The sequence below is a fragment of the Athene cunicularia genome (assembly GCF_003259725.1).
Source record: "Athene cunicularia isolate RWA chromosome 3 unlocalized genomic scaffold, athCun1 chr3_part1, whole genome shotgun sequence".
Classification (NCBI taxonomy): Eukaryota; Metazoa; Chordata; class Aves; order Strigiformes; family Strigidae; genus Athene; species Athene cunicularia.
Window position 1 is genome coordinate 113,279,154 of NW_020799097.1, and position 18,702 is coordinate 113,297,855.

The window sequence follows — 18,702 nt, forward strand, 5'->3', positions numbered from 1 at the left end:
GGGCCTGCCCGGCCCCGGAGAGCCCCCACCCCGTCCCCGGTCGGCCCCCCGTACGGCTCTGAACACAGGTGATGTAGAAACGTAGAAAATAACTCTTTAACAGGAAGCATAAGGCTGCCGCCCGGGCACAGGGAGCACGGGATGGGGCCAGCAGCCCTCGGCGCAGGTGCTGCTGCAAGGGAGCAGGCTGGGGAGACCCAGGGTCAGGGCCAACCCTCTGCTTGCTGCTTCTACTTCAGGTAGAGACAAACACGCCAAAAAAACCCCAAACCAACCCCTGCAGTGCCACACCAAGACGAGCACTGTGCTCGGCAACACCAAACACTCCTAGGTCAGGCCTGGCTCGGCCACCTTGGTCTCCTGCAGTCAAGGCTGTGGCTTGGTGGGATGGAACTTTGTGTCGTCTTCCGCGCAAGTTTCAAGGTATATATACTGAAGCAAAACATAACCTGTCCAATCACTTTAACAGCTACCCATCATTAAGGCTTAGGTTTTGCAAGGATTTATCTTCAAAAAACAAAATATATTTCTTTTTTTTTCCCATCATTTCCAGCATTCACTTCATGCTGTTTTATGACCTCTTCATCTTTGCAGTGGCAGCCACGCTTGGAGAACAAAGAACCTCCACCCCTCTCAACCCAGCAGCCTGGTGAGAGCAGTCATATTGCTTGATTTCCATACACATCCCAACAGCTAGTGATCCTTTAGGAAGTACAAACCAAGAGAGCCACGTTTCCTTGCCACGCAGCTTGGCGAGTGCCCCATCTCAATACAAACATCAAATTAATTTTGTGAACATTTGGAGAACCTGAGAACTGACTTAACGCTTGAAACCCACAGTGAGCAAAGGCAGAACTGGCACATGCTTCCTCCCTCTCAGCAGCAGCGTCGCCATGCCTAAGGCCAGAGCTACTCCACGTTGAGCTTTGTTTTTATGTTCATGGCTGCCAGCTCCGCCACAAAGTAACGGAAGACATGGGGCACAGGGACAACCTCGATCGTATCCACCTCGCTGCAAACAGAGCAGGAGTACCTCCTGTTGCTTGTCACAGAGGAGGAGTGTGGCGGTTTCTCCAGCACGGGAGATGTCATGCTGCCGCAGCTCATGCAGACATAGGCTATGGAGCCATCGGAGCAGTTGAACAGGCGGTCTTGCAGCAAGAAAGACGTGCCATGAGCCAGCAAAGCATCACGCTCCATCTCGCCAAAGCGAATCCCACCTTCCACGTTCCTCCCCTTGACAGGCTGGTTGGTGACAGTGTCTCGGGGCCCCGTCGTCCTCACCTGGAACTTGTCCGAGACCATATGGCGCAGGCGTTGATAATACACCACTCCCACAAAGATCTCCGCCTCCAGCTCCAAGCCACTGATGCCACTGTACATCTTTTCTGTCCCGAAGAAGTTATAACCTGCACTCACTAAAGTCTCACCGAAGTATTTCAATGCAGAGTTCTTCTCTGTGAAGGTGAAGGGAGTGGCGTCGTAGGAGATGCCGTGTAGTGCTGCTGACTTCCCTGCCATGCTCTCGATTAACATCCCAATGGTCATACGGGAGGGAAAGCCATGAGGGTTGAAGAGGATGTCTGGAACCATCCCGTTCTCTGTGAATGGCATATCCTCAACTGGCCAGAGCTGGCTCAGGATACCTTTCTGTCCGTGACGGCTCGCAAATTTGTCTCCAACAGTTGGATTTCGGGGAACCCTCAGAGTGATGCAAGCCTTCTTGAATTTCCCGGTGCCACGGTCATTACTGCATAATCTGACATTGTCTACAATGCCAACTTCCTTATTCCTGTGTAGGTGAAAAAACAATCACAGCAAAGGTGTGTGTGTGACTTTTAGCAGGAAAAATAAAACCCTAAACCTCTTCATAAGTCTCATAAAATGCCTCGGGACAGCTGGGGAACAACACTGTTCTTGAAAATTACTATTCAGTAGCAAGGGAAATCAGACTGCATTAAGAATTAGGGCAAGGAAGCAATGCAACAGCATCGCCCAAGTGCCATTCATTTGCTTTTTCTAAAACTGGAAGCACAGCTACAACTTTCAGGTGATCAGGTAATGTGCCACCCATGAATTAAAATAAAGATCGTTTAAACCTGGTTCATCTGTATTGCACTTCATCTGACAAACTGCATCCCAGTGCCATTTGTTTTGTGTTAAGGCAGCAGTCCCTCTCCCTGCCCCCAATAAATTCAGACCATCTTGGTGGCATACCAAAAGAAAGAACTGTGCAAAGCAGAAAGGGGAGTTTAGAGCAGAAAGGGAAGGCACAGCGTGAGCTGAGAGGGCTTTGGCAACACGTGTCTTGTGCAGGGGCATGCTGCTTCTCCAGATGAACCCTCAGCCTGATATTCCATGTGCTAGGTGTCTGCTGCAGGCTTAACTGCTATTACAGAGCTTTCAGCCCAAACCTGCTACTCATTTTGGGGATGACAGCTAAGGAATAAATCCGTTTTGTCCCATGTTAAGGCAAAGTTACTTTTCTTCTTCTCCTTTGAAGCGATAGTCAATATTTGTTTGCAGAAGGTCTGTACCTAAGTTTAACTTCTGTTTCAAAGCTGTTATTGCTGTGTCCAAATGCAATCAGGGTACAGGCCATCACAATCAAATAAGCAAGAAAACTGTGCCTCATAAGCCTCTTCCAAGTTTTTTCAAACTTTTGTTCCGTCCTCCCTTTCTGCCATGCATAAAATCTATCAGCATGTGCAGCACTCAGGACAATAGGGAGACCTCCCTCTTCAGGGCCCCAGGTCTGTGGAGCAAACTGGGGGCAGGAGCCAACACTGAGAGCTGAGAAGCTCACCTCAGTAGGAACCTAAATAATTATCTGATTTGGACCAAGAATGAAAAAAAGCTGAATGGCACAGAGAGGAAACAGCTGTCTGGGTAAAGAATCTGAACTAAGGCTGGGCAGGTATGAGAGCTGGGGAGCAGAAGCGTGGAGTCGGGGAGCCAAAGAGGGCTCCGCAAGTGCAAGGACAAGGCTGAGCTTACAGATCCCCACTACCATGTGCCAAATCTCTTAGCTCTGCTCTATGATCAGAATGACTAATTTTAGGAGTCCACAGCAGTCTCCTCAGTGCAGCTAAGGTACCATCTGTTACAGAGTAATAAACAACAGCTTTTCTAGTAATGTCATTACTGCGTTACCCAAGTAATTCTCAAACTAATTCACTTTCACAATGTGAGTAACTACACAGCATTATCCTCACTCTGTCAATGCTGTAGAGACACACAAACTGGGAGTGTAGGATGCATTTAAATATATCAGTTTTTGTCAGTGATTTTTGCTTCACTTTCCTAAATGAAGAGGATTTAAATGAAAATGTCATCAGCCTTCCCTCTTTCAAGTGAAGTTCAAAAGTCTTACAAAAACTTAGCCCCAAAATATTCCAGGGGGAAGGAGGGGTGTAGTTGACGCATTTTAATACTGTAGCAGTTTGGAAGCTGCAATGTTAATAAAAATGCTCTTTGAACCCCTAATCCTTTAACAACTTGGCTTACAAGGTTTTCTGGCAAGTCTCTGGGACAGGCACTTTGTTTTGGTTTTCTGTTTGGCGTTTCTTTGGGATTTTTAGACAGAACACCTTATGGAAGTCAATTAACAACAGGTACAGAAGATAACTGCAGGGGATGAGCAGAGGAACAGTCCTTGGGATACAGTAAAAAATTTCTGCAAGCTTTCTTTTTACCAGGCTCAGATTCTCCTCCTGGGATAAGTCAGGCTCTGCAGCATACACTGGCTTAGAGAAAAGCCGTGATACATGCACGGGAGTCACAACATGAATTTCATGCTCCCTCTGTCAAGACATGGACACTATCATGTGAGGAGAAAAGGGAACACCTGGAGGAAAAGATACTGCAGCTCATTAGGGCCAACTGCTCTCAGACAGCTCACCACTGCGTGCATGGAGACAGGAAGGACAAGCTGTACTTACCGATAGTACACAGTGAAGGTCTCCCCTGTGTTGAGGTTCATGAAGCTGTAGAAGGGGTCCCCAGGCTGTAGGCTAGAGCCAACAAAAGGCAGTCCATCGGCATCCAACTTCTCCATAATATTTGGATCACCATGCCTGATGCCAAACACTAAATTATCACCTCCTCTGCTGGCTTTGAGGGAAAGGTCAATGCTCTCCATCTTGATAACACTTCCATAGGCAAACCCTCTCTGCCAGGAAGATTTGTTCACAATCTAAAAAGAAGAAACAAAGACCTGCTAAAGACTTGCTAATGACTTCAACAAAGAAAGCATTTCCATTCCGATCTGCTGCTTATAGTTTTAACATTGCCTTCCTAAACAAGCCTCCCATCAAGTCACCTTTACATAAGGCCCACACCTCATGTAACCCCAGTGTTTTCCAATGCTGGAAGCCCACTGCCTTGCACAAAGGAGGTCCTCTCTACTCTCAGTGCCGCCAGCACTACCTGAGGTAACAACGCTTAACTGCTGTGATCCTCTATCTGCCTGAACAGAGTCTGTGGACTAGCAGAAGCAGGAAACGGGTTCTTTCAGCCAGGTACCAACCTTCTTCCCAGTTCCCCAAATCAAATTACTTTACCAACTAGCAGGATTTCTCATTCTGGTGTCTTACCATTGCATCTTCCATATCATAGCCGCTGTAGGAGATGACAGCCACAATTGAATTGGTGCCAACTGGATAGCTGTCCATACCGTAATAGTCATACATGCTGGGCCGCACCAGAGGGCTCTGGGGAGTGTGAAGGTGGTACAGCTTATTATCTGAGCGGTCCTTGTAGTTATAAACTGGAAACCCCATGGTTTGCTTTCCTAGAAAGAAAGAAAGAAAGTTGGATTTATTCAGGATAAATTCAAAGTTTATCTATGTTTCATCTTCTATTGTATCTTGCTAAGAGGAGAGAGAGAAATATTTACAATATAGAGGGATTATTAATCTTAAAACTCTCTGAATTTAATAACTGCCTTAAGTTTCTATGAAACACAACACTCAATTCCTTTCATAGCATTTCATAAGGACTATTTGTAATTTTGTGTCTTTCTGCAATTTCAAAATCTCTGATAAGGTTGGTGTGGTGTTTTTTTTGGTTTTGTTTGTTTGTGTTATTTTTTTCCCTCTCCCTAGAGTTTCCCACAGTGAGGCACACTGTACATACTTCCAGGCCAAAAAGCATTTGCTTCTGCATTATAAATATATTGGCAAGGAAAACAAGTTTTGAACATAGTCACATTGGTCATTTCAGAAGTTTTAAGGACATCTTTCTGATAATACTGTCAGAAATATAATATGCTAGCAAGGTAATGAGACCTGCTCCCTTGAAGTCCCTACTCACACACTTTCTCTTAGCCTGCCTTTTTAAAAAATTTTTTAAATAAGCTTCCTGCACATCACTTGCACCTCAGCTGATTGAAACCCCACTATATATCCTAGCCCAATTTCTTTCAAACAATCAAACAAATCAATTTAAATCTCTATCAAACAGAAAAAAAACCATGCTGTTGTCACAGTACTATATTACTCTCTTGCAACAGATTCCTAGCAAGTGTCCTCTCAGCAGCTGCCGTGTCAAGACAGCAGTTGCTCACTGAAAACAGGTGGCAAGAAAACCTCACACTAACTACTGCAGAGCATCTACTGTAGCTACCAGCCAGAAGTAGGTTAACCTCTGTCAGTTGTGGGGTTGAGAGGACTGTTGACAAAACAGATGTCAGACACTAACACAGCCAAACAGCTGATGCAGTGCCCTTCACTTCTCTATATGATCAACATCATCAGAAAAATCCAAACAAAACTTACTAAAGGAAGGCAACATGAGAGCAACAACCTAGAACCGCCCACTAGAAGGCAGCCAGGATGATAAACTTGACTTAACTTACTTTGCTATGAAAAAAATGGCTGTTAATCAACCTCCATGTTGAAACAACAGTAAGGAAAGGCTATTATTTGGGAATGCAGGAAAACAGACTGGAACAGACACTTGAGAGTTTTCTTCCCCCTTTCCCTTGCGCAGGGACTTGCAGTATTAGGTACTACAGCACTTACCCATCTGGCACTGGTACATGTTTCGTGGACTTTGATTGTGGTCAGAGAAGGGGATGAGGTTGGCCACCACGCTCAGAATGCTGTGAGGGAAGAGCTCCTGGTGAGTGGTCACGCCAGGCACCACCTCTGACTCCAGCGAGGCCACATTCATGAAGATCTGCAAACATCAAATTGGACAACGCTCATTAGCTTCCTTCTTTTAAAGCGAAGGAAGCAAAACAAAGCTGCTTCCAGTGACTTTTCATCCATTTCAGTTCTAGATGTGGTCACTGTCTGCACCTTAGTGTATTAGCAGGCAAGAAAAATATCAGACAGCGGTTAAACTACCTATCATAATCACAGACTGACTGCAAGGAAAGCAAGTCTGGAAATACAAAACTGCAGTAACAAGTCTTCCTTCCCATCTCCCATTTTAATTGTTCCAAATGGGCAAGTTCTCCAGCAATCCATTGCTTGGCTGCCCATGGGCAATCTGGAGAACATGATGTAACACAAGATGAGACAGTACACGCAAGACAGCAATCCTCTGCCTCACAAACTTCACTGAGTTAATACTGAGAGCAGATTTCAATATCTCAAAAAAAGACTGCTACAGTCCATTTAAGATATTTATCAGAAACCGATTAGCAGGAAGTGAGAAAACCCTTTTGCAACCTATTCTAGCTCTTCAGCACAAGCTCCCTACATCCCATCTTTAGCTCCTTTCACAAAGATTTTCCAAAACATTGGTTTTGATGCTGCATACCTCTGTAACAGTCAGTGCTTTAGAAAGGAAATATGCAAACCCTACCTGTTCCAGAGTACCAATCCATTCATTCCTTCCATAGAACAGGTTTTTGACAGGCCGCACCATCCGGCAAGGGGTAGTAAAAATGAACAACCCAGGATACAGACTGGGTTTTCCTGTCTTTGGTATAAGGACCACTTCTGCTCGTGCAGGAAATCTCTTCTCTTGTGTTATCTGTTTGTGCAAAGAAACACCAGTTTAGAAACACAAACTAACACTGGTTTATTTAAGGTGCATCCAACAGCCTACACAATGAAAATGCCAACCACAGGTGTAGTTACTAATATAAAATGGTAGCAAAATTATTTTAAAAATACCTTTAGAAAAATCTCCACCAAGAAAAGGACAGAATATGTCTATCTTGACTTTTTCAAGAAAAAAAAATTCTGAAAATGATGACTTCGTAAGCCAGCATACCAAACATACAGACATAAACCAAGAAAAACAGAAAAACTCACTCCAATACTAACATACAAAGATAACTTATCAGGTCAGATTAAAAAATAAAGTTTTTTTAAAAAGTTCCAAACATGCCTATTTTTGACCACTGCATATTGAAGATGGTTAGCTAAAAAACATTTTAAACAAGACAACCTTGAAACGGCGGAGGGTTTCTGCAATCTCAGGAGCCAGCTCCCACTCTACCCAGCCCACGACAAAGCCATCCAACACAACACTGTAACACTCTGCATAAGGCTTGCTTGGAGTCGAATCAACGGGGGTGACACCTGTGAGAAGAAGGGGTTGGTAGAAGAAACAGACAAAAAACCCAAACAAAACAGGGAAGTTATTTCTGCAGGAAGCCTCAATCCACACAAAAAAGCTTTCCCAAACATCAAAAAATTCAGACTTACAGGGCAAAGCTGTAGATTACTTAATGGAAAACATAAAACATGCACAATGAAGAATGCCATTCCCCTCCCCATTTTCCTGATTGAAATAAGGATTCTCATGATTGTGGTAATCACAAGTGAGCTGCAGTTTAATTCAAGTCACCAACAGCATTAGAAAGTCACTACTTGGTCCAATTTCTTAGAGCTTATCCTGTGCAATTCCTTGTGCTTAAGTGAACACCTTCACTCTACAGCACACAGCTAAGAGACATTTACATTGAACGTCACCCCCCTCCAAAAGGTGGACACACATATACAAACAATGTGCTACCTAACACTAAGCAGAGGCCCAGTAAGTACAGGTTTAACTTGACTTCACCTTCTCAAGTTAACAGTGTACAGTGGCAGTATCTGGAAAACCTTTCCCAGATACGAGTTTGCAGGGCAGAAAGGTAAAAAAAGGTAAAAAAACCCAATCAAGCCACTAAAACATACCTAAGGAACATAACAAAGGTGGAATGCCTGTTACAGGCACCATCTCTGTCACTATTTCACACACAGCTGTCATGTGGTTCATCAGACCACAGGGTTCTCCATCTGGGGTGTCCACAGGGCACAGGAATCCCCAGGATTCAGGCAGCAGCTTGCGGACAGTTGTAGTTCTCATCTGGGAAAATGCTGCCCCTCTGTGTATGCAGCGGAAGTGGGAAAGGTAGCGAATGAAATTCAGCTTGTCTCCTACCACACACAGACCACTGTTCTGTAACATGCCTAGGCCTTGGGAAAAAAAATTGAAGTTTATGTCAGGATGTCATCAAACTTTAACAAATAAAATACAATGTAACAAGGCAGTAATAAGCCACAAAGATGCTCACACAGGACCCCAACAACAGAAGGCACGTGTGCTATTGCCTGTGCACAGACAACTCAGTGACCTATAAGAGGCCTAGACTTTAAATTCCAAGCCACTGCTTCAAATCCATCTCCCCTTAGAAAAAAGTTATTCCCAGTGAAGCGACTTGGGGATTTGCAGCTGGTACTTTTTACTGAAATTCTGTGGCCCTCTAATTCCATTTCATTTTCTAGTGGGCACTCCATTACAACATCATCACACTAGACACTTCAGGGAAGCACCAGGTAAATCTGAAATATATTAGTAATGTGGTTTCTCTCCATTTAAGCTCACATGACAAATGGGGCAGTCCTGATAAACAAATGCTCCTTTTCTGTCTCACATTGCATTTTCTAAGAAATAATCTTTGGAAAAACAAATCAAAATATGGTCGATATTTTGGACAATGTTAAATTTAGTTTCAACTATTTATCTGGGTAGAGGCTTTGCTTTAATAACTAGCCTGGTTTATACCATGCATAAATTCTATGCTTGAGGAGAAATTTTGCCTTTTCCTTCAACTCTCCTCAAACTACTTTCATTAATTCAGCTGCAGTGTACAATGTCTGCATACAAGCAGTTGTCTTCAGTTAAGAGCTCGGTTTTATGTTGTTTCTCATTCTGTTTAGCAGGAAAAAAAGGCTTCTTAAGCCTGAAGATTTACCGGTTTTAGATCGCAGGTTACCAGTTGCAAGAAGATATTCAAAGGGCTTCGTAAAGTCCGTTGCCAGGCTGAATGCCTTTATTAAGCTGTCCGTGTTTATGCTGATGTCCGCCTTTTCTGTTCTTTTCTCCAAAACAAACTTAACAGATTGCAACCAGCTTTCAAGCCTCTCCTGTGGTTTGAAATTGAGAGATTTAAATTTAAAACAGGAAAATAAAGGCTCAGATTAGAACTTCACATCAGTTGCACGTGCTACAGAAATCCTCTTAAATCAGCAGGATGGACAACTCTTACTGAACTGACAGTTTTCCAGCCATATTTCTCACACTGACTTCATTTATCAAAATGCTGATGGTATCACACCAACACAGACCTGCAAAGAAAATATCCATCCAACAGCTTAGCAATCACTTCCACCCAGACCAGTGATGAGTCTGGCAAAGCACAACAACAGACTTCCATAAAGAACAAAGCCCAAAGCAGAAATTGTACCTATGACAAGAATAACTCCTCTGATTAGCTTGATAAATGCAGTGACAAAGTAAAACCACATTATGAGGTAAGTTTAGATACAAAACTCGAAGGTCATGGACATACAGCATTTAAATGTTGCTACGACAATATGAGATCGTGGACTGTATTTTCATTTTAACTGTAATTTTATCGCTGCTGTGATCTTAAGATACTATATAAGAACAGGGAAAAGAACCCAAGATATCCAACAACGCTCTGAACTTAGTAAAAATCCATTGTATACAGTCACACTGTGCATGCTCTAGTCTATATAGGATCTTTGCATTCAAAAAAGGGGCTGTTAACTCATTCCCCTGCTGATCTAACAGGGCCAGTCACGAATGCAACCTTTTCTGGTTCCTGGTGGCAGTTCCACATAGCACTAAAACACTTCACAGAACTCTTTTCTTTCTAAACTCACTGAAACCAGTCAAGTAGTAGAGAAGTTTTAGTAATCTTCCAATAAAACAATGCTAAAGACAATTTTGGCTAAAATGGAAAAGAAATGTTAAAATAGAGTTATCTAATACCTCCAGGAAGTATCTTTACTTGGGGATGGGAACTACTATTCTACAATGATTTTCATGGGACAGCCAAGTTTCTGAACAGGAATACTTTCCTCTTGGCATCCTAAAATGAGGAATCCCTAGAAATAAACTGAATTCCTAATACACTGGAATAGATCTGGGAAACTGCATTTTTATATCACCATTAGCAAATTACCTGTGTAACTGAGAAGCATACTATCAACTTCCTGATCCGTAAAGGAACATAAAGATGGGAGCATGATGACAACATCATGAATCATCACTTCTGGAAAATGCAGGGGCTGGGGAGTGGGCAGTTACTTTCTTGCATATGTGCCATGTAAAACAGAAGCAACACCACAACAAAGGCAGATCTTTACCACTCCCATATCAATTGACACTACAGAAGTATGCTGTTTCAAAAACCTCTTCAAACAAGGACTGGTATTCCTCCTTCCTCGGCCTCCCACTCTGAATGGGGGCACTTTCATTTATTTGCTTTGGAAGGCTATGAAGCTCTTTATCCCAGGTTTTGTACAGGCTTTTCTTTGGCATATTTAGCACCCTGTACTGAGACAGCCAAGCCTTCCTCAACTACCCTGCCTGGTCAGGCTACATCCAGCACTCTCTCAGCCTTCACAGCACATCCAGGCTCCCTGCTCTTCAATCTGGCTCCTGCACCTCTCCTGTCCCCATGGTCACTGTGGGGTCTGGACTGGATGACCATTACATTCACAGGCTTAAACCCCTTAAGACCTTACCTTTAAGAACATAAGGAAAAGCTGTCCTGGGGTAAGCACTTCTTGATTCATCAGACTGTCTGGATTATCCTCCATGCACTCCCCTTTGGCAAAAGCATACAGCTTCCGGGTCATCATACAGAGCAGGTAGAACTTTTCAGTTCTGTTTGTCAGGTGTATGCAGATACACTTGCTGAAGGAAGAGAAAGGAGGAGGACAACTAACACCATCTCTTCATGCTAGCTGTTCTTCAAGTTTCTCCTAAATAATTTCAAACCAAATTTTTTAGCTAAAAAGCCTAACAAGGCACAAGCTTTTCCAGCTGCCCTTAGTATTATATATAAATTACAATAATAATAATAATAATAATAATAATAATAATAATGATAATAATAATAATAATAATAACCCAGAGACTGAGCTGAAAATTATTAACCTGTCATTTTAAGGGGCTAGTTTTATTAAGGATATAGTTGGTTGATTAGATGAAGATGAACCTTGTGAAAAACTCATTTTGCACATTCCCATGTTAGATGTCCTCATAAGCATGTAGTTTATGTGAACAGATATTTGAGCCAGGACCAGTCAGCAGATGAGATTTGCGTGTTGTTTTACAGTCACTATGACACCAACCACATACATGCACATATCCACAGACGTGCACCCACTCCAAATCTGAGCTGGTATTTACAAGTACTCAAGGACTTGGGCATCCCAAATAATTGTGTTCATGTGCTAAAAAACCTCTCAAAGAGCAAATACCTACTTTACCAGAAAAAGTAATTATTTAGTTGAATGCCTGTCACAGTGACAGTCTCAAGGCCAGCTCTTCCATTCCTTTCTGACTTATTCCATGGAAGAAACAAGATTTTAAAGTATTTAATTTCTACCATTTTAAAAGATAAATGTAATTATCATCATAGTTGCTGACAATGGTGCACTGATTAAGTGCCGCAAATTGCAGTATTTCTGTTCAACAAATAGAGCCTTGAGCAGTCACAGACCTAGTTTTAACCTTCTCTTCCTAAATCTTTTATATTTATGTTTTTCATCAAATACATCAGAAAATCACATCTAAATAACAACTGATACCCTCTCCTGAAACCATTTTGGGGATACTTTTATCAGTCCATTAATTTCTGAACACCACAAATACACATTATTATAATATCCTGGAGTCTCATCAAAAAATGTCCACTGGACGTTATTTTATAAATGCATGTGAAAACCATAACAAAGTGTGATAAGGCAGAGTACTCTTAAAACTGCCTGTAATTTCAATACAGTTACACTGAATCACACACTCCTGCATGCATACATACATACTTCAAAATGAAATTTGCAGCCTGTTCATTGCTGTACCACTCAGGAAGGTTAAGTTTTATTCTGAAGCTCTTTCCCAGGTATTCGAGGACATTTTGCTGTGTTAAACAGCCCGCATCCACTACCACTCTCATCATCTCAGTAACACAGTTCACATAAAAAGTATCGTTTTCCTTTTCTTTGACCAACTCTTCAAAGATTTGGTAGTCTGGGAAATTAACTAATGCCTGAAAGACAGAAGTGTATTGCATCAGAAAAACAAAGTCATAGCAACATCTGTCCATAAAATACATCAAAAGAACAAGCCACCCCACCGATTTAGGTTTTTGGTCCTCTGGAAATATCATTACACCATGCAGACTGGAAAATACTGTGGGGTTGAGGTGCTTAACGAGTAATGCAGGGGATATTCATACCCTGATGATGATCACAAGGACTCCCAATCCAATGAGACCCTTGGAAAGAACCAAAGTTGCACACTCTAAACTAATAGGCTTCTCATGTTTAGGTAAGATTTACCGCTATCTTCATAGAATGAGCTCACCTAGAAACATGGACTTTATTCACCATTGTCACAAGCTGCTACTTATTCTCATGCAAACCAAAAGGCAATTTAGCCTTTTGATGAAGGTTATTAGAACCAATCCACTTTAGTTTTAACACTTCATATACTAAAGCTCATACTTAAATCCCGCATTCTTAGCTCTTGGTGTTATAATTGTTTCCTAGTTGTTTCTTTACATCAGGGTTAAGCAAACTAATGACTTCTCTGTTTAAGGACAAATGTGCCTCATCTTTAAGAAATTTATTTGCTCAGCACATTTAAGTAGGTTTCAAAAAGTTCAGGAAAAATTGAAGGGTGCATGAAAAAGACACTAAGGCAGATTTCTTTATGAAAGGGAGCAATGTAAGCTCAGTTCTGCTGCTTGGTAATCATGATATATACAATTTGGAATCTGCCAGAGCACATGTTGTGTTTTGTCCAACAGAGGAGAGCACTGGGATGACTACGTAGCATGAAGAAATCATAATTAAAGCCAGAACAGAAGCGCAGCAGGGTTGCAGTAGCAGCAGTCTGCTGCAGCGGGACCTGAATGGCCCACAGGAAACCAGCGAAGAACTCAGCTTGATCAATGCAGAGGGGGGATGAAACCCAGAGAGTGACAACTCATGGAAGAATTCAACTTCAGACAACACGGCCTGCTTATGCTGAGATTTCATGAGCTACCAGAACATCAGTACAATTCCTTTGCATATTGAAACAGGTAATCAGCTACTTTTGTTGAAACAAAAGTTGAAAAAAAGTGTTGGAAGAAAAAGTGAAATGCATTGCGCAACAGCCATGTGAATACAGCAGGTTGAAAGAAGACACAAATTCAGTGGGGCTGATTTACATGATGCTTTCATCATGTAGTGCTGCAGGCCTCTGATGTGCTCTAACAGCTGCTGCAGGTAAAATACACGGCTGAAGTACTCTGGCTCTGCTACTAGAGAAAGCATGCTTTTAGAAAAGAATTTTAAAAGTCATGGCTCAAGTAAGACTTTTGCCTGCTAGCCAAAGAACAGTTTATATCCATCAAATTGTGCTCCAACAGATCCTTCCAGATCTTCACTGCTTCCAGTTCCAATCAGAAACAGCATTTTATATTCCCCCTTAAAAAAAAAAAAAAAGGCAAATTTACTGGTTTTAGATGCATTAATGATTAATGCTGTTCACTCACTGGACACTCAGCTGTGATTCTGTTTTAAAAAGTTTCCCAAGATCTTTCACGTTAGGTGGCAAACTCTTACACCGTCCAAGAGCTATTCATCCAGAGCATTCATTAGTAAAAAGCCATGAAACCCTTGTGTGTATCTTCCCTCCTCTCTTGACCCTGCATGCACTTCCTCTGCTGCAGACAAGTGTTACATAACAGGCATAAGCTTGGTGTGGACTGTAGTTCTTCAGTTAGTATAGGAAGGATGACAAAATACTTAATATGGAATTAGCTTCTTCTCATTATTTAAATAAAAATGTCTAGTAAAACTTCTGTATTTATTCAACACAGAAAACACAAGCATTAGGAGTTTACCTTTAGAGCAAATCCCAAGGGAAGGAAGAACAACTCTTTCTGAAAAATGAAGTTCACCATGACACAACCATTTTCCAAGTAGTGAAGGTTCATATTTATTGCAGTGTGCTCATCCTTAACGCAGTGCATCACTACTCCTGCAAAAATTATCACAAGCAAAGACCAACACAAGCTGTACAAACACAACCAGCTGCATTGCTGTGATGTGCCCGAACCACTGTGAAACAATTAATGAGAGAAACTTTGGTATTTCATGGCTGGGAACAGGAGGCAGATCGCTAGTTTCAGCATCCACCTGCCATTTCAAATAAATACACCAGCTCAATTGTTTTTACTGGACAAATGTCTCAGGAGTGCCAGCAAACTTGCTGAGAGGCTTGGAAGATGCATACTGTTAAGTCCCAAGCCTCAACTATTCTGTCTGTAACCTTAGGTTGTAAGATACAGCAACACAGAAATACTCTTCCTAACTGCACTCTGGGTCAAGTTTTCACAGTTCTGTGTTCATGGGGTACTGCTGAAGCAGTGTTTCCTGGTCCTGTTTCATGATATGTGCTTCAGAACAAAGAAAAATAAAACAAATGGGACCATTTAAACTGGCACTGCCTCAAAATTAATTTCTGTGGAATTACTCTGTGTGCTCAAGCACCAGAGTCCAGTTAAATCAGCAGCTGGTAACAACTGAAATAAAACTGTAACTTCTGGTTTAATTGAATTTTAAACTCATTTTACTGAGTATACATGACAAAGGTTCAAACAAGTTCAGCAGTCTACACTGACTTCTACTGAAAGTAGGGTTTTAGTTACACCTTCCATATACCAAATGTTACATATACTGCAAGGCCTGGAATATAATCTCCTCGCTCAGCATGGGCAGCTAAGACAGCTCCCACAAGGCCAACATCTGTTTCATGCATGTACTGTTATGGTGGTGCTGACCCTTTATTTTCACATGTAGTAAAAATTACAAACATTACACAAGAGCTACACCACAACAAACTACAGAAAGTCAGCTATAGATGGTCAGCTACAGGAAACTCTTCATCTTACCGTACTCTGTGAAACCAGGGCCTCTATTTTTCCATTTGTGTCTTGTCATTGCAAGAGGGAAATTTCTCCTGGGCATAATCAGCATCCTAATAACTTTTTCTAAGCCATTAATTATAAAGTAGCCTCCCATTTCCTGGCAGAAGAAAAATAATTTTAATGTGCTTAGAAATTAATAACCCAGCATTTTATGTAAAAGACAAAAATGCCCGTATTATATGTTAACAAACATTTGATATTTTAACTATAAAACATATAGCAAGACAGATGTTTCAGCACTGCATTTGGAAAGGCTGCACTCTTCGCCAGTGACTATTAAGTCTAAACGCAGCATACAGTGCAAGGAAAGGGATGCATATTCCACAATTTAAAGGAAGAAAGGAAAAAAAACCACCACAAAATCCATGTGGTCAACTGAATGGCTTTGAAGAGTCGACACTAACTATTTTTTCAATAAATACACTGAGTTCTCATTTTGAGTTTATAAACTAGAGGGATCTTCAGTGCAGAAAAACTCTTGCTAGTCACATACAAGCTTAACACTGATAAATGTATAGCTCCATAAACGTAAGCCATTAGTGTTGCCAAAAAGTGTTTCAGTAGCAAGTAATACCACAAATGAAGGTACAAGCAGCACACTAGGAGGGCAGCAACTGCACACCATTGTAGATTTTCTTTCACAGTTTGCTCACTCTTTTTGTGAGCATAAAATACGGCACTAAACAATCCTGTATTTGATGCCCCACACCTGACATGCTACTGGGGAGATGAGGAAAAAGTTGCAGAAGACAGCTGAGAATTAAAATGTCTCTTTTGATGCCTGTTCTGCAAATCTTTGTCTCCACAGAGGCCCACTCACAACTACATAGCCTCAGTTGCCAGTTAAGTAATTGTATACTGGAACTGCACCAAACAGACCCCTGTATTCAAAAACAGTTGTGACTGCAAATTTTCCAAGATGCTGTATGGAACCTGTAAATAGGGTACATTCACAGAAAATAAGTCGTCAAACTTGAAATACAATATAAACACTTGAGTTCTTTCAAGAGAAGCTGGTCTGAGATACCGCTCATGTAAAACACAGATTTTCCTGACCCACAAAATCCCTGTTACCTCTTCCTCCTCATGGTGCTGGATGAGCTCTTGTGGAGAAAGATTATAGAGGTTGCACAACTTGGACTTCACCATGATTGGAATATACCCCAGGGGCTGTTTAATAGTCCCTTGTGGCATGCCATTCACTGACCAGCTGATGTCAGCCTAAAATGACACAACGCAAACAGTGAGCAAATTAAGTTGCCCTTTTAATCTTTCCTGCTATATTAGCTGTACATTTAATATAACCGCAATCTGTTTAACAAAGTTCAAAACTGGAAAATGGTAATAATGATAATAAAAAGTAGAATTAGTAGATACATGCTAAAGATTATGCTCTGAAAAACAGTCAACAAAGAAAATCGTATCAGACTAGAACTAGGCCAAGAGGCTGCTAGGAAAAGTGAACAAAGTTGGTACAGTCTGGTTTGCCTTTCAGACCCTTTGAGAAAGCAGCCTAAATAGAAAAACCTCAGAAGTTAACAGTTACAAAAAAAGGAGAAGAAAACAAAAAATGCTCTATGAAAGGACATCCACACTACAAGCCTGCAGAGACCTTTCTTAAGACTTGCACACTTCTGTTCACAAGCAATCTGAACAGTGAGAAAGAAAAGCGTGTGTGAAAGAAAGTAACTTATTCACAGTAACAAGACCTGGCAGCGGGTCTGCAGAAGGACCCCTTGACTGTATGAAACAAGGCGATAAAATGCACGGTAGGAGCAAACAGTCCTAACTTTATAGACAGGCTTTGAAAGAGCTGCTGCCATGCAGGAAAGAAACAACAACACTGCAATACAAAAACACTGGTTCAACACGGGGTAACAGTCAAAAGAGTAAATCGAGTCTTAGGAATTACTAGGAAAGGGAAGGGAAATGTTACTGCACCCCTCTAAATCCACAGTGCAGCCTTAGACTGAGACCTCTGCACAGTTCTGGTCTCCAGCTTAAGTTATGACTAAAGGTATAAAGTGGATCCTGTATGAGCAGTCGCTGAGCAGACAGGGGCTCACTCCTCACCTTGGGAAAGCGAGAACATCAGGAAGAAGCTGAGGGAAGGCTATGTGGTTCCACCAGCACAGTGGAGACAGGGAATGACTACACACTGCTGTGCAAGGGCAGGGAGAGACCAAGCTGTCCTGGCACAAAGCAATACCTTCTCACCCAAGGCACAGCAAAATGTTTTGTTCCAACTATTCCAAATATTTACATGGGTTCAAAAAATAATGAAGCAAACACTGGAAAAAAGATGGGAAGCAACTAAGGTATGAAAAATAAAAGCATCTCTAGCTCAGGAAAATCAGAGCCTCTAGGAAAATGGCTTTGAACAATCTGTGATTGCACCACTTTCATGTTCAGGTAAGATACCGCACTTACAGTTGTTTTTATCACTGTTAGTTGTAATGCTTTGGACAAAGAAAAAAGAAAAGCTGAAATTACGAGCAAGCATCCCCTCACACAAATGTACAGCTCTGACACAAACAATTTTAACAGAGAACAGCAACCGCTGTGCAATCCTTTCACGGTACAAAGGAAAATTGTTCGCTGAGGATTCTTCTCTAGGCAAATTTCAGAGTAATTCTGAAAAATGATGAACATATGATGTGATCAAGAGGGATTTATAACTCTGGGCGACTACACGGAAACAACACTGCTTTTGAGACCTGGATTCCTGCAGAAACCAGATTTGATTGTCGTGCTCTCTGGGACGACACAGGTCTCCTTCCAAAGCCTTCTGAAGTGGCTGGCTGGCTGACTGCGAGGCCAATTTGACAGCAGAGTACAGCACACAGCTGGGATCCCGTGAAAAAGGCGGGCCGGGGAGAGGGGGCCTGTTACCAGCCGGGTTTGACGGAGAGTTTGCGCAGGGAGTTCATACTTCACCAAGCACCCGAGCCTCCACGCGGGATAGAGCTCTTAGGAAATCCCCCCCGAGGGGGGGTGGAACCGGGAAGGGGTCTTTCACTGAAGCGGACAGAAACGCGCGAAGGGCACGGGAGCGGCGGCCCGGCGCTACGCCGCGCGACAAGGACACGCGTGCCGGGCGGGCAGGACGGACACTTACGGCGATCCTGCCGCGGTAGGTGCTGCGGAGGCCGCGGCACTCGGCGGGGAACACCCTCCTCTCCTGGCAGACCGCTCCCAGCGGCAGGGCAGGGGGCGCGATGGACACCCCCGCCACCGTCAGC

The 18,702-nt window shown here is 42.4% G+C and overlaps 1 protein-coding gene across 1 annotated transcript; it reads right to left on the reverse strand.

Moving 5' to 3' along the window:
• Positions 1 to 72: 72 nt before the first annotated feature.
• POLR1B (RNA polymerase I subunit B) lies at positions 73 to 18,696 on the reverse strand. The gene is made up of 14 exons (XM_026844163.1): positions 18,579 to 18,696; positions 16,535 to 16,681; positions 15,425 to 15,557; positions 14,375 to 14,511; positions 12,306 to 12,529; positions 11,001 to 11,172; positions 9,200 to 9,371; positions 8,139 to 8,420; positions 7,405 to 7,538; positions 6,814 to 6,984; positions 6,024 to 6,180; positions 4,596 to 4,792; positions 3,942 to 4,195; positions 73 to 1,792 (listed from the first exon to the last, which is right to left on the reverse strand). Exons 2-14 carry the CDS (start codon positions 16,652 to 16,654, stop codon positions 910 to 912), a joined length of 3,036 nt encoding a protein of 1,011 aa, XP_026699964.1. The 5' UTR covers positions 16,655 to 16,681; positions 18,579 to 18,696; the 3' UTR covers positions 73 to 909.
• Positions 18,697 to 18,702: the final 6 nt, after the last annotated feature.

Excerpts from the sequence above, each read along its gene's own strand:
- POLR1B (XM_026844163.1), bottom strand. The coding sequence starts at position 16,654 with ATGCCACAAGGGACTATTAAACAGCCCCTGGGGTATATTCCAATCATG. Across the intron at positions 15,558-16,534 it reads AGCACCATGAGGAGGAAGAG|GAAATGGGAGGCTACTTTAT; the intron begins GTAACAGGGATT and ends TTCTTCTGCCAG. Across the intron at positions 1,793-3,941 it reads ACCTTCACTGTGTACTATCG|GAATAAGGAAGTTGGCATTG; the intron begins GTAAGTACAGCT and ends TCACCTACACAG.